We start from the raw sequence: 25,735 nt of genomic DNA, 5'->3' as shown, positions 1-25,735 counted from the left end.
TGTTTGTGCCCACGTGTACGATTATCTTCCAATACTAGTCTTTCTGTGTTTCTTGCACACTGTTAATTGTAGTAATCAGACCAGCATACGGGAATGAAGGAAAGTTTAATAATGAACCGTCATCAAACAGGAAATTATATTCAGAGATCCTGTAATACTACATCTACAAGATCGAGAAGACACTCAACAGTCAGTAATGGTGCCCAAACATAAAACAATGGACAAAATTTGTTGTGCCAAAAGGTAGAGAAAGGTCATGATATTGTGCAAAGAAATCGAGATGTTAGATAGATTGGCAAGAGGTTAAACTGTGGCAGCTGTGAGACGCAATGATGGGATCAATAAATGGACTGTGCTGTAAAAGTGAGTAAAATATCAGTCTGAGTGTTCCTGTTCTGCAAAGTGCAAATGTCTCATTGACAGGATTGAAAAAATGCTTAATGTTTGGATCAAGCGCCAAACAGAAAAAATGTTTGAGTGGACTGGTGTGCAGGAGAAACCACTTTTTTTGTATACATTGTTGAGGCTCGTATGAGAGCTAACACCCAACGCACAGCAAGGGGGGAGGCGAGACCGTAGAGGAGATGGTAGAAGACAGAAAGACCACCGACCTGCCTGCGGTAAGAGAGTGAGAGGCCCAAAGACTCAGCCTCAGCCTCTTTCGTCTGCGGGAGATACCGATGATCCTAAATGCCTTGGTTTCCACAGCCAAGAAAGGTGAGAGGCAGGAGCACCAGCCCAGAGGGGAGAGCAGTACTCCATCAGGTTGCAAACGAAAGTTTTGTATGTGTATTTTGTATAAATCCATTGTGGATTTACCCCTTTGAGTGGACCAGTTATACAGTCTAAATCATTGCAGATTTTACCAACGTTTCCATGAGGCACCTGGGACCGAAGGCTCCAGTTCAAACATTGCAGACCATGATTCTGCGAAAAACTACCCATGGCAGCTCATGGAACTAATAAAAGTGAATGGATTTATGCCGGAGCAGGTGTTTAACGCCAAAGAGATGGGATTATTTTGGAAGAGGACACCATCTCTCTTTCTGCTCTGGATCAAGGGTGGCTAAGGATCGTCGTACCCTTCTTTGTCATGCTCATGATAATCCAACAGCCATCGCAAGTTCTACATCCACATCTTCCTAACCTCCAACCTCCTCCCTCCAGCAGCATCAACATCATCATCTCAAGCTACCCACAACTAGCCCTCAGCGAATTAGCATTATGTTTCCGTCGGTACTTTGGTGATTCATCTCCACCTAATCATGATTCATGATGGTTCATTTCCATCTACTCATTATTCATGATGCTCAATGGTTACACCAATCAAGTAATCCTGTCCTTTCTTTCTCTCAACCAATCAACATTGAGGACATTCCATTGTATCTTCATAAACGAGAGTTTGGTACTTCTTTTTCTTCATCTGCTTGCGGTTTTAACCTGAGGAGTGAAAATTGAAAAGCTTTGATAATGTCTATTTTATTGAAATGCATATTTAAATTCTGATGTCCATATATATATATATATATATATATATATATATATATATATATATATATATATATATATATATATATATATATATATATATATATATATATATATATATATATATATATATATATATATATATATATATATATATATATATATATATATATATATATATATATATATATAGCCTGGTGTTGGCACGGTGGTTAGGGCAGCGGCTTGGGATCCAAAAGGTCCTGAGTTCAAGCCCCGTTGGGCCACTGAATTAATACACCAGGGGGTTGACTCAGCCTGTCATCCTTCCGAGGTCGGCGAAATGAGTACCAGAATACGGGGCCGGTGTATACCCCGGTTAAAATAGGTGTACCATATCCGTGTCGTAAGAGGCGACCAGGGTTGCATCAGGAAGGGCATCCGGTGGAAAACATGTGCCAAATCACGATGCGGATCATATGGGTGATCCGCTGTGGCGACCCCTATCGGGAGCAGCCGAAAGAAGAAGAAGATATATATATATATATATATATATATATATATATATATATATATATATATATATATATATATATATATATATCGGAATGCGTGTGTACCTTTTTAAAATCTGCAGGAACCACTGCGATCAGCAATCAAAGCATTGAATGCCAAGAATAACAGAAGACAACAGCAGAATATGAGGGAATACCTCTAACTGAAAGATGGCAGTGGGGACCTCTAATAGATAGTTGTGGCTGAAATCCAACTGTACTAATGTCCTGGTCCAATGCAGTGGCATGTGGCTCGGGACGCTCTCCAACTGGTTGTGTGATGCATTCAAATTCTCCTGAAATGACACACAGGCCTTATTCAGATATTGTAATGGCTCTTTGGCACAGGCATCACATTTATATGATGTCGTACAGCATGCACTTATTCAACTCACACAATTACTCGAAACACACAAAGACTATTCCTTTGTTGTTTTTTCTTATTTTATTACAAGGATATACAAGGAACTTTGGAGCAGAAGGAGTCCATGAGGCCCATCATGCCTGAAATACACCAACACCAGATACTATCACCCATCCTCTCACAAACTAGATAGAAGACCTGCCAATGTTCCTGTATCCCTTTATCTGCAATCTATGAAAGTATCTACACTTTCCTGAATTTGATCACACCTCCCCTTCTTGGCTATCTTCATTCACTCCAAGTTTTGTATTATATGCAAATTGAGAAAGCCAACTCTCAACCCCAATCTCCAAATCTTATTTGAAATTTAGAATAATGATGGTCCAAGTACTGATCCCTGAGGTACCCCATTACTTACATCCTCCCAGCAAGACATCCTCCCACTCATAGCCACTCTTTGCTTCCTATCACTAAGCCAGTTTGTTATCCAATTAGCTACCTGACCAGCCACTCCACAAGCACTCACTTTGACCAACAACCTCATATGTGGTACCTGATCAAATGTCTTCTTAAAGTCCAGATATACAATGTCCACTGTTCTTTCCTCATCCACCCAGTCAGAAAGTGCTTCATAGAATTCCAACAAATTTGTTAAACATGACTTACAGTACCTTCAGTAAATCCATGGTGATTACATTTAATTGGTTTTAAATGATTCACATTGTTCCTTATCCCTTCCTGAATTGACATCTCCAACATCTTCCCCACTCTGAAGTCAAACTAACAGGTCTGTAGTTCCCCAATTATTCTCTAGAAACTTTCATCATGGTGTTACATTTCCTACTCCGTAATCCTCTGGTACCTGTCCTGACTCCAACGAGCTGTTTAACATATCTGCTAACACCACGCTTAGCTGCTCTGACACCTCCCTCAATACTCTTAGATGCATATTATCTGTCCCTGGAACTTTATCATCCCCTAGTTTTTTTTCCGAGCAGTTCATTCACTTCCTTTACTCTTACTTCGATCTGTTATAAAAGCCCTTACTCACCCCCGAGATGGATGCTCTCAGCTTTTTGAAGTTCCCCTGACTGTTCTTGTGTAAATGTAAAACGATTTAATAAGCCTGCCATCTCACCCTCATCATCCACCAATTCTCCCCTGGTATTCCACAATCGGCCCACCCTGCTCTTAACCCTTTCCTTACCAGTTGTATACCTAAACAATGCCTTGTTGTTATGTTTAATATTCTTGGCTATGTCCTTTCATGTTCTCTGATGGCCTGTTGAGTTATGTTATTAACTAGTCTCTGTTTCCTCCTATACTGATGTTAGTCAGACTTTTCCGGTTGTTTTGTACTAAACAATAATGAATGCCTTATGCTAATCCTTAATTACACTGCATACGTCCCTGCTCAACCACCCTGGCTTATTTCTGCCTCTACCTTTACACGTAACTGTCATATACACTTCAGCCCAAAATTATTCATACTCTATGAAAAATATGAGTTTTGCATTTATCTCATACCTACAAGCTGGAGTGGTGGAACTTTCACTTCACCCAAGGACATTTAATTGGCATGTACAAATCCACATATATTTGGCTCAACATTATTAGCATAACAATAGAAATGTTAAGATTTCTGTTTTTTATGCCTGTCCAAAATTATTCATACCCCATACCAAGTCTCAGAATTGAGGCCAATGTTTGTGATAATGCACATGCTTTTGATATTCCTAGGATTCTTTATAATGTTATGCAATTATTCCAAGATGTGTGCATACAATCTGAATGCATTACAAATGTGGTCTATTGAATATACAGTGAGGAATGTTAGAGAACAACACTCTTCTTTTTGACTATAAATTAAGGGGAGCTGCTGCAATCATTCTCAGGCCATTGTCAGCATGGCGAAGAAGAAAGAAGTCAGTGAGGACCTTCGGTTGTGCATTGTGAATGCTCACAAGGAGGGGAAAGGCTACAAAGCTATTTTGAAGCAGTTCCGAGTGCCAGTTGCCATGATACAAAGCATAATTAGGAAGTACAAGGAGTTCCACACTGCAAAAAACATTGAAGGACGTGGTCGGAAACCAAAGGTGTCACCTCGTCTGGCAAGAAAAGTATGGCGAGAGGCCAACAACAATCCACGGATCACTATTAAGGCTCTCCTGAACAACCTTGGCGAGTCTGGGACCAAGATATCAAGGCAGACATTCCAGCGGACATTGCACAAGGGGGGTCTCCATGGACGCCGACCAAGAAAGACTCCACTCCTCCATCCCAGCCACAGAACGGCTCGTCTAGCCTTTGCAAAAGCTCACCTGGACAAAGATTCAAGTTTTTGGTCCTCAGTTCTGTGGTCGGATGAGACGAAAATGGAGCTTTTCGGGCACAGAGATGTTGCTTTCGTTTGGCGAAAGAAAGGTGAAGCATACAACTCGAAGAACACAGTCCCGACCATCAAGCATGGAGGCGGGAGCATAATGCTTTGGGAATTTTTCTCAGCCAGTGGGCCCGGCAATCTCGTCAAAGTGGATGGCATCATAGTGTAGCAGCATAGCAAACCTGTTGTGCATTTTGTGATACAAGCACCAAATTTGGCACAAATGTACATTAATATGTTGCGAACATTTTCAGATATTGGGCCATTTGAAATTCTCTCTTTATGTCCGCCATATTGAATTTCAAAATGGCCGCCACTTGAAATCTACGTTTCCTATTATCTCTGGACGTAATGCAGCTATTGACTTGATTCTGGTATCTAAATGTATGTTTTTGGGGGCAAGGAATCCAATGGTACCATTTTCAACTTAATATTATCTATCACAGTCTGTTATATAATTTTATTTGGAAATTATCTCGGCAATTATTGGATTCAACACAATACTTTGAAAACAATGTCTTAGTTCTGTAAATGTCTTAGGTATAATACTGACATGCTACATGGTCTAGTATTAGAGGCTCGGTGTACTGATATCTGAGGCTAGGTATATACCGGTACTGAATATACGTGTACATAAACAGTGTCATGTTAACAAGTTCAGCATTGCCACAAGTACATGTATGTTGTTGACTCATCGTCATGTGCAGTCCGATTCACACACACAGAGGGCTGTGCACTGAAGGGCAGCCTTTTTGCACTTGCAGCACCTCACACACCCTTTCTTGCACTTGCAAGAAACCAGCTCAATGCAGCTGTGAGTTGCCTCAGTTAGCCTGGTCCAGTAAGGTGTGTACTGTCCTTCTCCAGTCCTTGACCAACCCCAGTTGGTTGGTGGAGGGAGCTCTGGTGCTGGCAGCAGTATCTGACCCCACACATGTCCACCTTGATACACTGCCCTCTTGACATGTTCCTCCAGAGCTGCCTTCGTTGGAGCGATGAGCTGCACATTGTTCTTCCTTGCGAAGAGTTTCCTCCTGGCCTTGCCAATGTCTGTGCATTTGCTGGTTCGATCATACAACAGGATCACGAACCTCTCGATGATGCGCATTGCATCGTCTGGTATGTTACGAGGTGCAGAGGACAGCAGCAGCAGTGCCTCAGTGAGTTCTGGCAGTACCGTCCAGACTGCCCACGCAGTCTTCTTGCCATGTCTATGAAAACTAGGCACAGTGTCGCATCCAGTTAGAGCGTGGAACATTGGCAGTACACGAGCTTTCTCTCATCCCAATCCAGCTGCTATTTGTGTGCTGCTAGGTATCGGAAACTCTGGCCTCTTCCGAATGCCAGCCACAGTTTGTCTTCTGGTTGCAACTCCTGTGCCAGGGACACTGCCAGCACCACAACATCGGTGTCTACAGTCCGGATGAGTATTGCATGGTGTCCATGCTGAACTGCGTGAGATGCATGCAGCAACATCTGACTGTCAGCTTCTTCATGGTTACATGGGGCGAGTGAGGTCATATCTGGCAGTAGTGGCTTGCTGAGCACTGCCTCTCCATCAGTAATGACGAGTTGCTTGTCCTCCTGGTCAAACCATTCCATGAGAGCTGCTGAGAGGAACCTGAACAGCTCGGTCTTGTTACTGTCTACTCGTAGGAAGTCCTGCCAGTTTCCCGGTATGGCTGCGGCAACCACCACACGTCTCTGCACACCTTGTCCCCGCTTTGCACGTGTACTACCTTTCAGTGAATCAGCAAGGTAAGTATCCCAGACCAGATCCAGGCGTGACACTGTTTGCAGCTTCATGGACATATATGGGATGAAGATCTGTTGTGCATACTCTTCAAAGGTCTTTGATGCAGCCGACTTCAGCATCTGGACGATGGCTGCTCCATCAAGCACAATACAGGTCGTGACAGGAGTCTCTGTCTTTGCGTCGGAGACTTCTTCCAAGCATGTGAGGAGATCACTCTTGGTACCAGTGCAGAGGTTTCCACCATCAGATAATGCAGGAGGACATGCCTGATTCTCGTGACAAAAGAACTCCTCAAGGTTTCCATCCCTCATCTGGCAGCCAATGTACAGGCATGCGAAGAGTTCACGATCATTCTTGATGGAGGCGAGATGTTGCTGACCTATGCTCTGGCTTCTTGAAGTGGAAGTGCTGAACACCTTCAGCTTGTTACGGATCAAAACATTACCTCCTTCCACCATTGAGTGTAGAGGTAAACATCATGGAAATTATATCATGCCCTAGATTTAATTCATGCTTACCCGTGTATTTGCTTCACTGGTTCACAAGGTCTTTTGCATACATGTAATTCAGACTCTTGTCTTCATTGCTGACCACACAATGTTGTCTAGCTGAGCCCAGATTGTATGTAATTAACTCATTTATGTGGAGTCACAAGGTGATTTAAACACAGCCACACACAAAGAACACAGTTGATGTGGGTCAACACACATGCAGCCTCTCTCCTCTTTTATTTGGGTCTGGGCTGTGATTAAAGACATGTAGTGGAGTCATGTTTGTAAACATTGTTAAAGACATGCTACAGTACATTGTTAAGGAAACAAGACAGATGGAAGCCTATACAAGAAATTTCTGTACTCTAGAAACACAAAAGATGGCTTAAAGGGTCTAGGAAAATGGGATTATGCATGTTTGGTATTTATTGACAATATGAATGTAATGTTATATAAAATATGCATATGAAAAACACAAATGAATGGGTCACTTTGTTTCCTAATGGGATATGAATTTATATTTTAGACTGCCAGTATATATATATATATATATATATATATATATATATATATATATATATATATATATATATATATATATATATGAGCTTGTCCGAGTTGTTACTAGTGATTTAGTATAGTTTTTTTTATTTATTTATATTTACAGAACTAAGACATTGTTTTCAAAGTATTGTGTTGAATCCAATATTTGCCTAGATAATTTCCAAATAAAATTATATAACAGACTGTGATAGATAATATTAAGTTGAAAATGGTACCATTGGATTTCTTGCCCCCAAAAACATACATTTAGATACCAGAATCAAGTCAATAGCTGCATTACATCCAGAGATAATAGCAAATGTAGATTTCAAGTGGCGGCCATTTTGAAATCCAATATGGCGGACATAAAGAGAGAATTTCAAGTGGCCCAATATCTGAAAATGTTCGCAACATATTAATGTACATTTGTGCCAAATTTGGTGCTTGTATCACAAAATGCACAATTCTTTTGACTATTTGGGCTAAGCCGCCCCACTAATACATTAAAAATAGCACCGCAAAGTGGGCGTAACCCCTCAGCCCCTTGACGCAAACCAATTTCAAGATGGTAGCCATATTGAAAATCGCAGCATGCCCATTTTCGAAAGGAACCCTCCTCTACTCAACCCCAACACACCCAACAAAAATGGATTTAATCAGACAAGGCGTTCTCCTCAAAATTGACGGAAACCAATTTCAAGATGGCTGCCGTGGCGGCCACAGTGAAAATCGCAGTGTGCCCATTTTGGAAAGAAAACTTCCTCTACTCAACCCCATTATACCTCGCCAGAATAAAATCAATGTGTGAAGCCGTTCTCAAGTTATTGCCTGGAAACCAAATTCAAGATGGCTGCTCTAGCCGCCATATTGGATATCGGATTGTGCTGAATATCGAAAGGAACCTTCCTCTAAACACCCCCATTATATCACACAAAAATGAAATCAATAAGTCAAGCCGTTCTCAAGTTATTGTCCGGAAACCAAATTCAAGATGGCTGCCCTAGCCGCCATATTGGATATCAGATTGTGCTGTATATTGAAAGAAACCTTCCTCTAACCACCTCCATTATACCCCCATGAAAATAAAATCAATCTGTCAAGCCGTTCTCAAGTTATTGTCTGGAAACCAAATTAAAGATGGCTGCCCAAGCCGCCATATTGGATATCGCATCACACTGAATATCGAAAGGAACCTTCCTCTACTCAGCCCCAACACACCCTGCAAAAATGGATTTAATCAAAGGAACCTTCCTCTACTCAGCCCCAACACACACTGCAAAAATGGATTTAATCGGACAAGGCGTTCTCCTCGAAATCGACAGAAACCAATTTCAAGATGGCTGCCATGGAGGCCATATTGAAAATCGCAGCGTGCCCATTTTCGAAAGGAACCTTCCTCTACTCAACCCCAACATACCCTGCAAAAATGGATTTAATCAGACAAGGCGTTCTCCTCGAAATTGACGGAAACCAAAAGTTGACAGACGGACGGACGCCCGGACAACGCCTATGACGACAATACCCCTTAGCCAATTTGGGCTGAGGGGTAAAAAGGAGCAGTACATCAAGATCCTTGAGGAAAACATCAAACAGTTCGCAGAGAAACTTCACCTCGGGGAGCATTGGACGTATCGCCAGGACAACGATCCAAAACACACTGCAAAGTCAGTCAAGAAATGGTTCCGGGATAATGATGTGGACGTTCTCGAGTGGCCAAGCCAAAGTCCGGACCTCAACACAATCAAGAATCTGTGGAGGGAGCTCAAGACCGGAGTGATGGAAAGGAAGCCTTCCAACCTCAAAGACCTGGAGACCTTCGTGAAGGAGGAGTGGGCCAAAATCCCTATAGAGACATGCACAAACCTTGTGAGCAAGTACAAAAACCGTTTGGAGGCTGTAATCACAAACAGAGGCTTTTCGATTGATTACTGAATGTGACTTTGAACTGATCTAAAGGCCCAGTCACACCTTGACGTTTTCACCAGCAATGGCAACGTATCAAAATGTATGTAAAACGCTGGCTTACGCTGAACTTATGATGTTTTTTTTTTTAAAGATTCGGACGTATTCGTAACTAGTTGGTAGTATGCATAACATATAAGTAACGGACACAGAACGTTTCGTTGTCTTATAGATAACTTATACTAATGAATGCTTAGCCTGTTGTCGGTGTTCACAACCTATGCCCAACGATAGTCTAACTTATGCATAGCGCGCTGCACGTATCGCCTATTAAAACGCTGCCACACAATAATTCAAATCATAACCGCCGGAGAAATGGAAGTGTCACAATCGCAGTCACACCTTGGCGATCTTGCCAGCGTATGCCGACCTCTGAAAAATGCGTCTAAGACGCTGGCGCACGTCGAATACGGTATGGGTAAGTTTGGTATACGTGAATAGAACGCTAAAGTACGCTATCATATGTCGTAGTAAGTGGAGTAAGTTTTGTACTTTTAAACGTGTTAAACATTTTACGACGTACTTGCCGTATGCCTCACACGTTCTGCATGCGATGGGAATAAGTTGTACACACGATATGCGATCGTTGGCACACTTCGACAAAAGTTACTTGTAAGTTACTCATAAGTCGAAACACGTCGAGGTAATGGTTAGTGTCAGTTGACAGTGTTCCAGACTCCCTGGTTTTTTTTTTTCTTCGGTATGAAGGTGATGTTGACACTTCGATTTCTAGTGCGGTTATAATATAATATAATTAATAGGCTGCCGCTCAACGATTTAAATCATAACCGCACTAGAAATCGAAGCGTCAACATCACCGTTATACCGAAAAAAAACAAAAAAACAGGGAGTCTGGAACACTGACGCTAACCATTACCTCGACGTGTTTCGACTTATGATTAACTTACAAGTAACGTGTGTCAACGATCGCATAACGTGCCTACAACTTATGGCCAGCGTATTGGAACGTGTGAGTCATACGCTGGCATAAGTCGTAAAATTTCAAGCATGCTAAAATTTGAGGACAACCGCAAAGTACAACGATGAAAGCCAGCGTACTACGACGTATGGCAGTGTTTTTCAGCGTGCTCTCAATGTTTCCAAAACTTACCCATAACGTATTCGACGTGTGCCAGCGTTTTAGACAAATTTTTCAAAAATCAGCATTAGCTGGCTAAATCGTCAAGGTGTGACTGGGCCTTAAGCAAGGGTATGAATAATTCTGGACATGACATTTTTTTTTGTAAATCTATCAATAAAATACCCCCGAAACAATGTATTTCTTGAAATGTCTCTTGCAGTGATTCTTTCAGCTGTTTGTCACATTCTTATGTAACTTAAGCCAGAAGAAACTCATTCCTCAAATAACACGATTCAAAATACTCCAAATTTGGTAAGGGTATGAATAATTTTGGCCTTAACTGTACCTACCCTACACCCAAAGTATTTACTCCTTGAAGTTTGCCCATTTCTCCGATGCAGACCATCCACTCATTAACTTCACCCAATCGAAAGCTTCCAAATTGCTTTTCATACCTCAAAGTTTGCCCTTCTAAAATCCGACAGTCTAACACCACAATCCTGAACTTCACAACTCAACAATAGAGATGTGGTTATTACGTTGTGGTCCCTTGTCTCGAGATATTCTCCCACCTCCTCCACCAAACTGGGATCGTTACTCAAAAAGAGGTCAAACATCACACACACCCTGATGGGCTTTTGTACAAACTCGGATAAAAAGCAATCTTGAACAAGAGATAGAAAATCCTCATCTGCTCTGCCTTTTCCCTGTTCCTCGACCAATTCATCGTTGGCAAATGAAAATCCCCCATAATTAATCAATACTCTTCTCTAATCACATACCTTTCTGAACTATTCACGTACCCATCTTTTCTGCTCTTCCCTCATCCCAGGAAGCCTGGAAAAGCATCCTTCAAGTGTCTTCGTGTTCTTTTCATCTCTAATATCTATCCACACAGAATCCTCTGCAGTCTGCATTAATTCCCTCGAGTGTCGTGCCTTTCTCTCCATACAATACTGTTGTGGGGCCGGGTGTCGGTGGCGAGCATGACCGCTAGAGGGAGCAGTAGAGTCGGCTCCACCGAACACACCGGAATTTATAGGTCGTCACTCCGGATAACTCCGGAGCCGACGGGTCACTTAAAGGACCGTGGTCGCCAATACTTCGACGGTGTGGGGTAAGGTTAATTGCCTAATTTCAATATACCTAAATACCCACGCAGTCTAACAACCGGGGAACCACACCCTCGGCCGACTCTGTCCGATCCGAGTCGCAGGAAACGACTCGGATCCGGCGTAACCGAGCAGAGTTACCAGAGCCGCGCCGGACCAAATGAACAATTTGCCCTCGCTATCTCTCAATACACAGCGTGCTAAGCCAATGAAAGAAATGACAGGGAACGAGCTGGGACATTCAACAATAGGGAAATTTATTTATAATAATAATCGGGGAGGGAAGCACACAAAGAGCAGAGTAATCCGAATAAGAAATGTAATGTACAATGAGCAAAAGAAAGCACTGACACAATTCTACTTGAAGACGGGCCCACAAACAGACACACACACAAATAAATGGACCTCGTCGGGTCTTTATTGAAGGCTTCCAGCTTGAGGAAAGGTGAGCTGGAGACCAGAGCCTGTGCTTGGACCTGTCCACCTCGTGTGGTCTTCGACGATCCGGCTCGGTGGGACTCGAACCCACAACACGATGCCGCTCCAAGCACCAGGTACCACGCTCTCCAACTGGCCACGCACCAATCGACCAAGACCAAGGAGAAGATCAGAGACGACGATGACCCAGGACCAGATGAACCAGCCAGCACCAAGACCCCCGACCCCCAAGACGACGATGATCCATGTTCCCAGCCTGGCGTTCCTTTATATTCCTTTTTCCTCTGGGGTGAGAAAATCGCTGTCTAAGGCGATCTCCACCCTCATTGGACGGGGCGTCGTGGGAAAGTCACTCTCTGTGGCCATCTCACCCTCATTAGCCGGCGTGTCGTGGGAAAGTCGCCTTCTGTGGCCATCTCAATCCTCATTGGCTGGTGTGTCGTGGGAAAGTCGCCTTCTGTGGCCATCTCAACCCTCATTAACTGGCGTGTCAAGGGAAAGTCGCCTTCTGTGGCCATCTCAACCCTCATTAGCCGGCGTGTCGTGGGAAAGTCGCCTTCTGTGGCCATCTCACCCTCATTAACTGGCGTGTCAAGGGAAAGTCGACTTCTGTGGCCATCTCAACCCTCATTAACTGGCGTGTCAAGGGAAAGTCGCCTTCTGTGGCCATCTCAACCCTCATTAGCCGGCGTGTCGTGGGAAAGTCGCCTTCTGTGGCCATCTCAATCCTCATTGGCCGGTGTGTCGTGGGAAAGTCGCCTTCTGTGGACATCTCACCCTCATTAACCGGCGTGTCGTGAGAAAGTCGCCTTCTGTGGCCATCTCAATCCTCACTGGCCGGCGTGTCGTGGGAAAGCCGCCTTCTGTGGCGTGATTGGACAAGGGGCATGCCCCTGCCTTCCTCGGTGGAGTCCCGATCTGAGGCGATGGAAATCTCCACCCACGTACGTGGCCGAACGCACGTGGGCATTGGCGTCGGTGTGCGAAGTGAAGTGAAGGAGATTTGTTGTAAAAGAAACTCCACAGCGCACACATGTAATTCCCATTAGACACAGGTAGGGGACCCTAACTATAAACACATACTTATCGAGATAACTAAACTTGGGGACTGCTGTCTGTCTGTGTGCACAAGGTTTCCAAATTCGTAACAATATTGCCTTTCACCCAGATTGCCACACCTCCTCCCTTTTCCTCTTTCCTATCACACCTTTGTACACTTCAATTGCCATCATCTAGTTGGAATGCTCACGAAACCACATCTCACTTACAGCAACTACATAATGCCGCAACAGTCACGTGGTCCATCCTGGTTGTCTGGTTCGAATTCATTCAGTCAAGTCAAAACGGCTATGACAGTCCCTTGTCCCAAAACATCCTGTCAGATCCTGCAGCCCCAGCTGCGTTGGCGTGCAGATTGAGGTCCTTGATACGAGTGAGTGCCATGCCGATAGGCAGTCATGCGATAGATCTTATCTTCAGCCCAGCAACCAAACCATTTGATGCGTTTTTCTCCAATCAATCAATCTTCCTTTAACAGGAAAAAGCCACCAGATTAAACTGTTGGAGCAAGCACGATAAACCAGAGATCAAGTCGGATTTATAAAGTGCATTGGAAAATGGCACAATATCCAGAAGCAAACAATCAATAACTTCCCTTACGCTTACACGACACTCATGCCCACAGAATGGAACATAAATATAGGCATTTAACGAAATAACTATAGGAACCTGTGGAACCAGCTGCGTCCCTCAAGACTCTAGAGGATTGCACGAGCTAAAGGCCCATGGCTTCTGAAGGGCATGGAGGATCCCACCATGACAACGGTGGATGATATCCCCAGGCACACTGTTCTTTATTGGTTGATGGTCAGTCGTCTGGTACCAACCACCAATGGCCACGAGGTTCGCGTCAATGATCCCCAGTGCACTGAGATATTCAGGTCCCTCCGCATCAGCATGACATGCTCAGAACACCCACGCCAGGAGCGCCCAGAACAGCATGGCACATCCCACACAGTAACCAGCAGAGAGCCCAGCATAGCATCCAGCACCAGCTGAGTCTATGTGGGCTGATCACTTCGCCATCGCAGACAGGTCGGTGGTCTCTGTCTTCTACTGCCTCCTTTCTGGTATTTCACCCTCTGCTCTTTGCATGCTTTGTCCCCTTCCCCAAGATTTCTGCAGGGCTCAGACGTTCCACAATCAAGCCCTTTCTGGTGAAACTACCTAAATCCAGGATCACTGCTTACCTCCACTTATTTGTTCCTCTTTTCCCCACCTGTGGAACAAACTTCAACGTCTTCTCCAATCTCATTCTTCCGTCCAGGTATTCAAGACAGCTGTTCACTACCATCTCAGGTTGTCCCAAATCAAAAGCTACGATCTTTTCTACCTTAGTTAGTCCCCCACACCCCATCCCAATCCCTCCTCGTTTAAAATTTCCAGTTTTCCCTCCTGAAAGTTTACTTCTGCATCCATCTTGTGCACCCCATACATCTTCACCTGCCCCCCATTCCTCCCCACAACCATTGTTTTGTCCGCCTCCCTCTGTCTTGGCCTTCGGCTCTGCTGCTGGTGTCCCCCCTTCTCTCTGCTGTTCCTTTTGTCCTGTTGCATTCTGATCCTGTGTACTAGTACTAGCTATTCCACGAGCCTCGACTATATATACAAAAAAAAAAACTGTGCTGTTGGTGTGTTCACCCTCTCTGTCCACTGTTATTTTCATTCTGCTACCTCCTGGTCCATTCTGTGTTTTAGCTCCTCCACGAGCACCGACAATGTATACAAAACCACAACAAAAAATACGTAAAGCATTCTCAACTGCTACACTGCTAAGTGCAGCATCAACAACCAACATCGGCTTTAGAAACCTGGTATTGGAAAATTGTCAGCCGACGCTTCAGGGAAGGTAATCAATCCATTCCTGGCCAAATTCCAATTCCTGTCCTAATGTAGAGACACAGCTCAATGGACGAAATCAAATTGGATTCTGGTGCAAATAAATACTCCAATTTTTTTTTTTAATTTTAACTCCAAAAAGAGGAAAATATTACAACAGCTGGAAACATTTTTAACATAATGCACTGATATTATCTTTGCCAGCAACTATCATGAACAAAGCAGGCCTAAAACAAAACCAATGATTGTTAGTCCTGAACCCTGAATGATTGCTCATAATAGGACATCAGCAGAAATTTAGAGCAGCAAGTTGGTGAAGTCCTTAACTTGGGCTATGTCTTTGCTTTGGAGCTGAATTTGAGGATAAACCTGACATTGGTGCTCGACTGAAATAATTCATTATCCTGGCCACACTGACAGCCTACCTTCTGCAGTGGCAAGTGGTGATTATCTGACTATGTAGCTTCAATAAGTAATCCACAAATGTGACATCAGAAACAGCTCATCATGGTACGTCATATCAATGTTGTTCCTTTTTGTTGAGAAACCATTTTCTTTACTTGGAAAGGCTGTCTTATAAATCTGAGGATACCTGTTCCAGAATTGTCTTGTTTAACAGTTTTTGTTCATTGTTGGTTGGTGTGATATACTTGTGCATCTTGTGTGCCTTCCTGTGTGTTCTTGTGCTGGACCGCGTTCGGGTCTATTGGCATGGATGTGTTTCTGGATGCCTGGTTGTCATCAGCATGGAACAATTTCACTGTAAGTACTGTAATACAGGATGTTAACATAATTACTGACACAACCTCATTTTCTTGAAGTGGCACCAGATTGCTGCCCATGTTTGCTTCAACTGCCTTGTGTGAGATGACATTCTCGACATCGATTCTGCTTCAAACAAAACTAACAAACATAATTGCTTCATTGAAATTGGAAAGTAAGCCGACTGTTGAAGTTTGCCGGTAGTATTTTAAAGCTGATTTCTTTCATTTGGTGATTGAAAAACAATGTTCAGATTTCCCATTGGTTTTATTGAGAAATTTTTACTTCCTTATCTCTCAAAAATCTCTTTCAGTGTATTTCAGTTCCAAAATCATAAAAAAAAAAGAGGAGAACAGCACTCGGTCGAGCGCATCCCTCCACCAAGCTGAACAGTTTACGTTTTGTATCCCATTGATAGGCCGCATCTGTGTCCGTATCCTGAACCAAAATCGAATCGGTGTGTTCTTGTCACCCACCCAACTCATCCACCTTGTTTTGTCATAATCCGTCCACAACTTTTTGAAATATCGTGCTCTCCATTGTTTTTTGGTCCCATTTCTCAATGGTGAAGAATCACTTTAAAAGAAATTAAATATTCTCGGATCTGGATTCAGATATTCACTGAAATCTAATCGATTCATCCTCATCACACAACAAACCTGTCTAACAAATTTCATTAAATTTTGTCCAAACTTTTTGAGATATCCTGTTTACAGACAGACAAACAAACAACCAGATAAACAAAAAATCTAAAATTCTCATATCTGGATCTTGATCTTCACCAAAATTGAATCAATTTGGCTATGGTAGACATCCAACATGTCCACTAAGTTTTATCCGATCCATCCATAACTTTTTGAGACATTGTGCTACATATCGTTTTTAGCCCTCTCTCTCTCAATGATGAAGAATCACTTTAAAAATTCTAGCATCCAGATACGGATCTGGATCTTCACCAAAATCTAATCAATTCCTCCTTGTCACACACCCAACCTGTCCACCAAATTTCGCCCAAATCCATCTACAACCTTTTGAGATATCCTGCTCACAGGCAGACAGACAGATAAACAGACAAGCAAACAGACAGGGGTGAAAACATAACCTCTACCCACCTTCAGTGGTGAGATAATCAGAAAATGAATGTAAAAAAAAAATTCCCCTTTAAATTTAAGAATGTTAAACCATTGATTATTTTATTATTTTCTTTAGTTGCCCTTTGCTGGTGTAAAGATTATTATCAGCATTAGGCCACATAGCTCTAACTAGTGTAACGATTGGATTTCAATCCGAAATGATTGCATTTTTAATACAGAGTGGCACTGCGGTTAGAGCATGTGTTCTGATCCTGGTTGGAAGTCTGGAAGGTCAGCCGTTCGAGTCTGACCCTCGCTGAGTCTTACCACAATCTTTTGAAATGATGCTGCTTTCTCACTCGATGTTCAGCATTTGGAGGATACAGTGTGGATAAACCGCATGGCTTAACATTCCATTGGGGATATAAACTTAGATAAACTTTTCATTGCCCTGCTGACTGGGGAGAGAAAAAGATGGCATCGCCGACACCCAGAGTGCTTGGGTAAGTTATGCCACTTCCCCCAAGATCACTGGCAGTGTTTGTCTGATCATTAAATCAGTCAAGTCCAGTGTTGTCTTGTGTCTCTGTCTGCATGTTTGTGCATGACACAGGAAGTATGAGGATGAAGAGACCACTGCAATTCGACTGTTTTCAAAGTAAATGTAACATTTGGACCTTTCTTTAAACTTCCGGCAAAGGAAATTGAGATTGAAGTGGAAACATGGCGATGCTGGAACTTCCTTCAATGTGACTGATGAGCTGATTTTTCGGATGGGAAAAAAATTAAAATAGTTACGCCTGGGTGAAAAAAGAAAAGTTATATGGGAAAAGGTAGGATGTGGGTGCTCACAGTAAAATGAAAGGGGGTGCCTGGCTTCAGGGAAATTTTGTCGACAAATATGATCGTCCCAGATGGCATCAACAGTGCAATCTGGTGGCTGGCTTTGCAACAGCTAAATTGTGATGCAACACACTGAAGGCAGGATTATAAAGAACAAATATCTGAAAAGTAACCTTAAAAACTTGATAAAATCGTTTTTGAATAAAGCAAAGCCGAATGAAGGAGAGCGACTGAAATGACTCAACCATACCATGGGGCAAGTCCAGGCAGGAGGCAAGCTGACGAGAAGGTTGTGAGAGAGGTTGAGTGAGAGCAGCCCATTGAATAAGTGCATCACTTCAACACTTAGATCCTCGAGCTGATTGTATGAGAGGTCCAGGCAAGCAAGCCTCCGCAATTTCACCTTGTTCCAGGCTGTGAATAGCACCCACAAACTTTGTTAGTCAATGATCTCTGATCAAGCTGAATGATCAGCTCTGGACATCAATGTCAGACTAATGCAAGCCAAGGCGGTAGTGCAGGAAGAGAAGAGATGAAACGTACATGCCAACTCTTCTGATCCAAACTCTGAGAGGAGGTTATATGATACGTTAACTTTCTGCAACCACTGCAGTGAAAATAGAGCAGGTGGAAGACTGACCAGGATGTTGTGAGACAAGTCAATCTCCTCAAGCCTGGACAAAAGACATTTGTATGCAAATATATCAAGGACTAGGTGACTGGAGAGAAATAATCACAGATGTTTTTTACATGACACAAATTTGAGAAAAAAAACTGCTGAGTAGCACTACAAGACTCAGTGGTGTAATGGTTAGAGCATATACTCTGCCTTTGGGAGGTCAGTGATCTGAACCCCAGCTGAGCCATACCAAAGACTTTTAAAATGATGTGTGCTGATACCCTGCTTAAATGTTCAGCAAGTGCAAAGCCAACCAACATTATAATCATATATTTATACAGCCTTTCAAAGTAATATGATATGCCTGCACCACATAGCCTGGCGAACCTGTGGCAGAAAACCTGCTCTGGAAGCACACAAGGAATCTCAATCAGTTTGTTCCCGAATGCACTGAAACGTCGAAGGGCTTTCAGGCCCCATGGCAGAACTGTTGGGAGAGTGCTGAGAGCATTCTCAGAAACATCCAAATCTGCCACCTCATGAGCGATGTTTACAATCCAAGACACTTCGAGCCAGGGAAGCTGCAGTCGTGCCCATCGAACCACCAACCCCTGGTAAGGCATTGGGTGGCAAACAAAGGGATTTTAGGGAGAGTTGGAAAATAAAAGACTGGAAGAGAACAGCTCCTCATTAGAAGTACTACACACGCACACAGGCATATTTTCTGTAGACTTTCAGGAAAACAGTCTTTCAGAAGAATTTTGATAAGCCAAATGCAAGATGAATTTTAATTCTTGTCCATTGTTTTTTTTAACTTTTGCGATTTTGCCTAAATTCATCCTGAAGAGAGTCCACTTACTGTATTACATAAAAATACTTTGAAAAATAGGACCGCTGGACCTATAGCTTATCTGGGCCCTGGCCGAATGTTGAATTGCAAATTTGATAGCATTCTGACTGGTGAGTCTGGAGAAGAAGATTTTTTAAAGGAATTAATGCAATTTTCCAAAAAAGTTGACTAAGTTAGCCATTTTGACACACTTCTTTTCAAGTGATCCACATGACTTCCACAATATAATTAACATCCCTACCCTAGCCTAATGTTGCAATCCAAATTTGGTAGCATTCTGACTGCTGCGACAAAAGAAGAAGATTTTGGAAGGAATTTGTGCAACCGCCATTTTGACATTTCTGGTCATGTGATCAACAGGGCCTTCACAATTTAACATCAGGACCATGTCCTAATGTTGTAACCCAAATATGGTAGCATCCTGGCTGGTATGTCGGGAACAGAAGATTTTTGAAAGAATTTACATGATTTTCCCAAAAATTGACAGTCGGCCATTTTGACACACTTCCGGTCACTTGATTGGAATGACTTCGGCAATTTAACATCCCACCCTGGCCGAATGTTTTAACCCAAATTTGGTAGCATTTTGACTGGTGGGTCTCGAGAAGAGTTTGGAAGGAATTTGCGCAACTGCCAATTTGACACACTTCCGGTCACGTGATCAGCATAGCATCCACAATTTTACATCAGGACCCCATCCTAATATTGTAACCCAAATTTGGTAGCATTCTGACTGGTAGGTCTAGAGAAGAAAGCTTTTGAAGAAATTTGAGAAGTTGGCCATTTTGACCAACTTCAAGTCACGTGACTGGAATGAGTTTTGCAATTCCTGATAGCAGTCAGGAGAAGAACGTTGCTGCCAAATTTCAGCCGGATCGGCCCAGCAGTTTGGCCGGAGAAGTCAAAAAAAGAAGACTGACGGATGGTGCGCGATGAATTTAAATTCTAGATAAGCTAAAAATGTATGAACAAGATATCTTGTGGAATTCACCATAGTACTTGCCTTGGAGTTTTAAGTGTAACAATAAAGAAACACTTTGTGCAGGTAAAACAAGAAAAGTTTAAAAATGAAATAATTAGGTTCCAGAAATGTAGGCTCCTGGAGGACATAAACGATATTGTACCGGTTCATGGCATGGCAGGAAGAAGTTGGTTGTGGTAGGCCTACACCTAGGTGTAAATGATGTAGGGAAAGTTTACTCAGAGGTTTTGAAAAATAGATACAGGATATCGGGTAAGTGGCTGAAAGCAAAGGGTTGTGAGGTCATGTTTTCTGGGATCCTCCCAAGATTAGGAAACAATATAGAAATTATGAGCAGAGCAATAGACGTCAACCGATGGCTAGAAGAATGGTGTAGGGAGGAAGGTTTTACATTTAAGAAGCAGTGGGAATCATTTTGGGAACAAAGGGAGTGTTTCCGGAATGATGGCCGTATGTTAAATAGAAAGGGGGCAGCAAGGTTTGCAATGGGAATTGAGGAAGAAATTCAGGTTTTTTTTTTAGGTCAGCGGAGGGTGGGGAAGCTATTAAGGAAGGAACGGATGAAGTAATTGGGATGAGTAAGGCCAGGCAGGAAAATAGAATTTCAGGAAGGGAAAAGTTAAACATATTCCAAACCAATACTAGGAGTTTAAATAATAAGATGGAAGAGCTTGAAACCAAAGTAGATAGCGAGGAGTACGATATAGTTGCAGTGAGTGAGACGTGATTTAAGGAGCAGAGTAACAGGAGGACAGGATTAGAAGGCTACAAGATGTATCGGTGTGATAGGAAGGAGAGAATTGGAGAAGGAGTAGCAATCTGGGTAAAGGACAGCATTGCATCAAAAGAAAGGGGTGACATTAAGGAAGGAATAAATGTAGAGATTAAAGATTGTAAAAGCAGTAAGATACTGGTAGGATGCTTTTATAGGGCTCCGGGTGGGAAGGAAGAGGAGGAAGGAGGAGTACATTAAGAATTCAAAAGGGCATGTGGTCATGGAAGGGTATTGATGATCGGGGATTTTAACTTGCCAGGGATAGATTTGGTCCAGGAACAGGGAAAAGGCAGAGCAGATGAGGATTCCCTAGATTTAGTCCAGGATTGCTTTTTAACCCAGTTTGTAGATAAGTCCACGAAGGGGAGTGCAGTGTTGGACCTCCTTTTAAGTAACCATCCCAATATGGTGGAGGAGGTGGAGGTTGGGGAGCATTTAGGAGCAAGGGACCATAACATTGTGTGTGCAAAGATTCTGTTAAGGGTGAGAGTTCAGGATAGTAGGGGTAAGGCTATTAGATTTCAGGAAGGTAAACATTGAGGGGATGAGGAGAGAATTGGGTGATGTAGATTGGGAGACTAACAACAGGACAATCAACATCAGAGAAATGGGAAACCTCCAAGGACCAAATATGTAAAATGCAGAGCAAGTATATTCCAATGAGGTGAAAAACTAGAAGTAGAAAGAGACCAGGGTGGTTGAGTAGTGAGATAAGGAACACTATTAAGGAGAAGCAAAAATCATTTATTAGGTTTAATTAACAGGACTGGAGTTACACTTCTATCACTATCGGAATAAACAGAAACAAGTGAAGAAAATAACTTGACAAGCCAAAAGAGAGTATGAGAAGGACATGGCTAAGAATATTAAACATAATAACAAGGCTTTCTTTAAGTTATATTAGGGGAAAAGAACAGGTTAGGACCAGTGTGGGCCCATTGAGGAATAGCACCGGGAGAGTGGTTGGTGAGGAACGTGGCTTATTAAATAGTGCTTAGTGATAGGCAGGCTTACTAAACAGGTATTTTCTTCAACTTTTGCACAAGAACAGTCAGGAGAATTGCCAATAGCTGAGAGTATCTACCAAGGTGGTGAGGAAGGGCTTTTACAGAAGATCCAGGTTGGAGTGGAGGAAGTAAAGGAACAGCTCGGTAATGTAAGAGTAAGTAAGGCTCCGGGTCCAGATAATATGCAACCGAGAGTATTGAGGGAGGTGGCTGAGCAGGGAAGCGAGATGTTAACGGATATTTTCAATAGTTCACTGGAGTCAGGACAGGTACCGGAGGATTGCAGAGTAGCAAATGCAATATTATTTAAAAAAGGATCCAGAGAAGAATTGGGAAACTATAGACCTGTTAGTTTGACTTCAGTTGTGGGGAAGGTGTTGGAGACATTCATTAGGGACCAGAATGTTTAGGAACCATTTAAACCAATACAAACAAATCAAAAGTAGTTAGCATGGGTTTCCCAAAGGTAGTTCCTGTTTAACAAATCTTTTAGAGTTCTATGAAGCAGTGTCTGATTGGGTGGATGAGGGAAAGGCAGTGGACAGTATATCTATGCTTTAAGAAGGCATTTGATAAGGTCCCACATCGGAGGTTGTTAGCCAAAGTGAGGGATTGTGGAGTGGCTGGTCAGATCGATAATTGGATTTCAAGCTGGCTTAGTGATAAGAAACAAAGAGTGGCTGTGAGTGGGAGGATGTCTTGCTGGGAGGATGTAAGTAGTGGGGTACCTCAGGGACCAGTACTCGGACCATTACTATTCAATATTTGCATCAATGATTTGGATAGTGGGATGAAGAATAAGTTTTCCAAATTTGCGGATGACACAAAGCTTGGAGGTAAAGTGGATAGCAGAGGGAGTGGTGATCAGATACAGAAAAGTATTGACACTTGCATAGATTGGGCAAAAGATTGGCAGATGTAATTTAACCTGAGCAAGTGTAAGTTGTTGGGGATGGGGAAGAACAATGAAAATAGAGATTACAGGATGTAAGGGGTAATTTTGGAGTGTGCCACACAGGAGAAGGATCTGGGGGTAGTCATAGATATGGAAGGTAGCAAGGTTGCACAGTGCCAGGCAGCAAAGATAAAGCAAATAGGGTGTTAGGTTGAATTCGGAGGGGGATCAATTATAAATCAAAAGAGGTGGTGTTAACATTGTACAGGAATTTAGTGAGGGCCACATCTGGAATATTGTGTGCAGTTCTGGTCACCACAGTTCTGGAAGGACAAAGATGCCATAGAAATGGTTCATTGTCGGTCTACTATATTGATTCTGGGCATAGCTAGACTCAGCTATGAGGAGCGGTTGAAGGAGACAGGGCTTTATACACTAGAAAGGAGGTGGCTACAAGGAGATATGATAGAGATGTTTAAGATAATGAAAGGTGTAGATAAAATAAGTGTAGATGAATTATTCAACAGAGTAGGGAGTGATAGGACCAGGGGCCATAGCCTGAGCATAAAGAAGTGGAGTGTTAAGGCAGTAGTAAGGAAGGGGACTTTTACTTCGAGAGTAGTTAATGCATGGAATGGTCTCCCTGGAAAGGTGGTGACAGTAGAAACAGTCGATAAGTTTAAATTAGAATTAGATAGGTACCTATAAGTTATGGAGATAGAGGGGTAGAGGGATGTTGGCAGGACTTTTAAGTAGTTTGAGCATTGATGGGTGATTGTGTGCATGTGTACGGAGTGCTGTTGGTGGGGTCTTCTCAAGGGGGGTTGTGCAGTTAATGTGCGTTTTTAACCAAGCCCATGCCCCCTCCCCTGAGGGGAAGAAAAGAAAGAAAGAAAGAAAGAAAAAACGACATAAACTACAATTTTTTTGCATTTCCTTCCTTGGATCTTGTGTGGATGGATTGGTGTGGAGTTTGTGCAGGCATGATAGGCTGAATGGCCTCCACCTGTGTTGGATTTCCTTGTTCCTTGTTTCTTTGTTTCTGTCACCTTGCTCTTTCATGAGCCTAGATGTTGTAAATAAAAAATGACATCTGGTTCACAGAATAATAGAGGATCTAAGAGGAACATGGAAACGAAGATGTCACATGAGTGGACGAGAGGCAGAAAACAAGGGTTGGAGGGGTCAGAGAAGAGTAGGTGTGGGTCATGAAGACAGCATGAGGTGATGATGGGCAGCACTTTTGAAAGACTGGAGCAAGGGGCATGAGAGAACATATGCGGGAAGTCGTTCCACAGATAAGAGAATAGAGAGGACCAGACTTTGGAATGTAGATCAGCCTCATACAGATATATGCCAATTAAACACAGAGCCTTGAACTTGATTGCCTCCATGGGAGCAAGATAGGAAGCATCTGTACCAACTCAGAGTGGGGAATCATACTCTGTGATACTTCAGATGAAGGCCTAACACATTGTAATTAGCTCTGATCAGCTAAGCATGGACTGAGCTCTGTCAAGAATACCAAGGCATCGGCCTACCTTAGGTGGCCATTTTGGAAATGTGGTTTGCTCAAGACAGGTGACAGATAATGAGTCTTAGGAGCTCCAGGGACTGCACCTCTTCCAGGGGTTGTCCAGACAGATTACATTTCCCCACCATCTTCAAACAGGTTACAGATCCCCAATCACCTACCCCTCTCCACCTGAGGGGGAGGGGATGTTGGAGAGGTAGGAGGTTTGGTGGGTTCAAAAGCCAATCGTTGTGGAAGGACATATTAAAAGCAGGGGATTTTACTGTGTTGAAAGACACATTCCGGTTGGTATCCAGTGACATATTTTTGACTGCAGCATCCAAGCTCTCAGAGGTGTGGAGTATTGTTCCACACAGGTTGAAGCCTTCTGCAGAATTGCACAGATGAGTACCCAGGGAAGCAGAGAGGTCACCGATATAAACCTAAAATAAAGGTCGGTCCTAAAACACTACCTGGCAGAACATCTGAGCAAGTGACAAACATCAACAAATAAAAATAGCAAAATATTTTGAACGCAAAATCGAAAATGTATCTCCATGATATTAAAAAAAAAAAAAACATATTGACAAGAACTCAAACATTGTATTCCCCAAACAACATGAAATAAAACCAAAGCAATTTGTAGGTACAGAATAAAGGTTTTGTGGAGCGAGGATAGAGGTTTTACAGCTGGCATCACTCCATCACATTGCTAGCTTAGCTTGACATTTTTCTGGATAATCGTTGAAAGGGTTGAATGCTACAACATTCCAGAGAATTGATTTGCTTCTGGATTCAATAACTGACAAGATAGATAAAGTTAGTCTTCGATTTCATATGTACTTTTACACGAATGAAAAGTAGAGCAAAACAGCCCAACCAAAATAAGGTTTGTTGGATGTTTAAATAATAAAAACATCTGTATCCTTCCATTCGAGTTAAGCGAACAAGCTGGACATACATTGTTGATTTCATCATCCTTGTTTGGTTCCACATCTTCACAGGTTGGCTCCATCTGCTCCACAACCCTACGACTTTGAGCCACCCAGGCTGTAAAGGCCGTGGTCATATGTCCGCAGGCGAGACGATGGAGCAGATTTTTGGTAAATTCCGGATGATCACTGATTAAGTACGAAGTGATTGGTGTGCCTCGCTGAACCAGCTCTACTGCCAGCTCTTCACAGCCTGCAGTCCTCAGGCATGGATGGAATAGGGGTGGGGAGAGAGGTGGAGGTAAGATGAATACAAGGTGAGGTTGTCACTGTGAGCATAATTATAAAAGAGAAATAATAATAGCAATTTTTGCCAAGGGTTTGCCTTCACAAAATTACTGGTACTTGTATTGTCTCAACCATTTTGGAATATAC

General features: G+C 42.8%; 1 protein-coding gene across 7 annotated transcripts in view; it reads right to left on the bottom strand.

Moving 5' to 3' along the window:
• The window catches only part of LRRK1 (leucine rich repeat kinase 1), a 142,213-nt gene that overhangs the window by 59,140 nt on the left and 57,338 nt on the right, over positions 1–25,735 (bottom strand). For 6 of the 7 annotated variants that reach the window (XM_085850106.1, XM_085850104.1, XM_085850103.1 and 3 more), the window contains 5 exons: positions 25,330–25,553; positions 18,734–18,957; positions 18,271–18,401; positions 17,978–18,141; positions 2,180–2,317 (listed from right to left, as the gene is read on the bottom strand). In XM_085850106.1, the coding sequence (XP_085706232.1) occupies positions 2,180–2,317; positions 17,978–18,141; positions 18,271–18,401; positions 18,734–18,957; positions 25,330–25,553 (881 nt within the window). The remainder of the gene's footprint in view (positions 1–2,179; positions 2,318–17,977; positions 18,142–18,270; positions 18,402–18,733; positions 18,958–25,329; positions 25,554–25,735) is intronic. The other variant, XM_085850105.1, reaches the window with a different exon arrangement.

Source organism: Eptatretus burgeri, chromosome 12, assembly GCF_056783735.1.
Source record: "Eptatretus burgeri isolate ZD-2024b chromosome 12, Ebu_testis_v1, whole genome shotgun sequence".
Lineage (NCBI taxonomy): Eukaryota > Metazoa > Chordata > Myxini > Myxiniformes > Myxinidae > Eptatretus > Eptatretus burgeri.
Note: the sequence above shows the minus strand (reverse complement) of the source record. Positions and strands in the feature narration are given on the sequence as shown.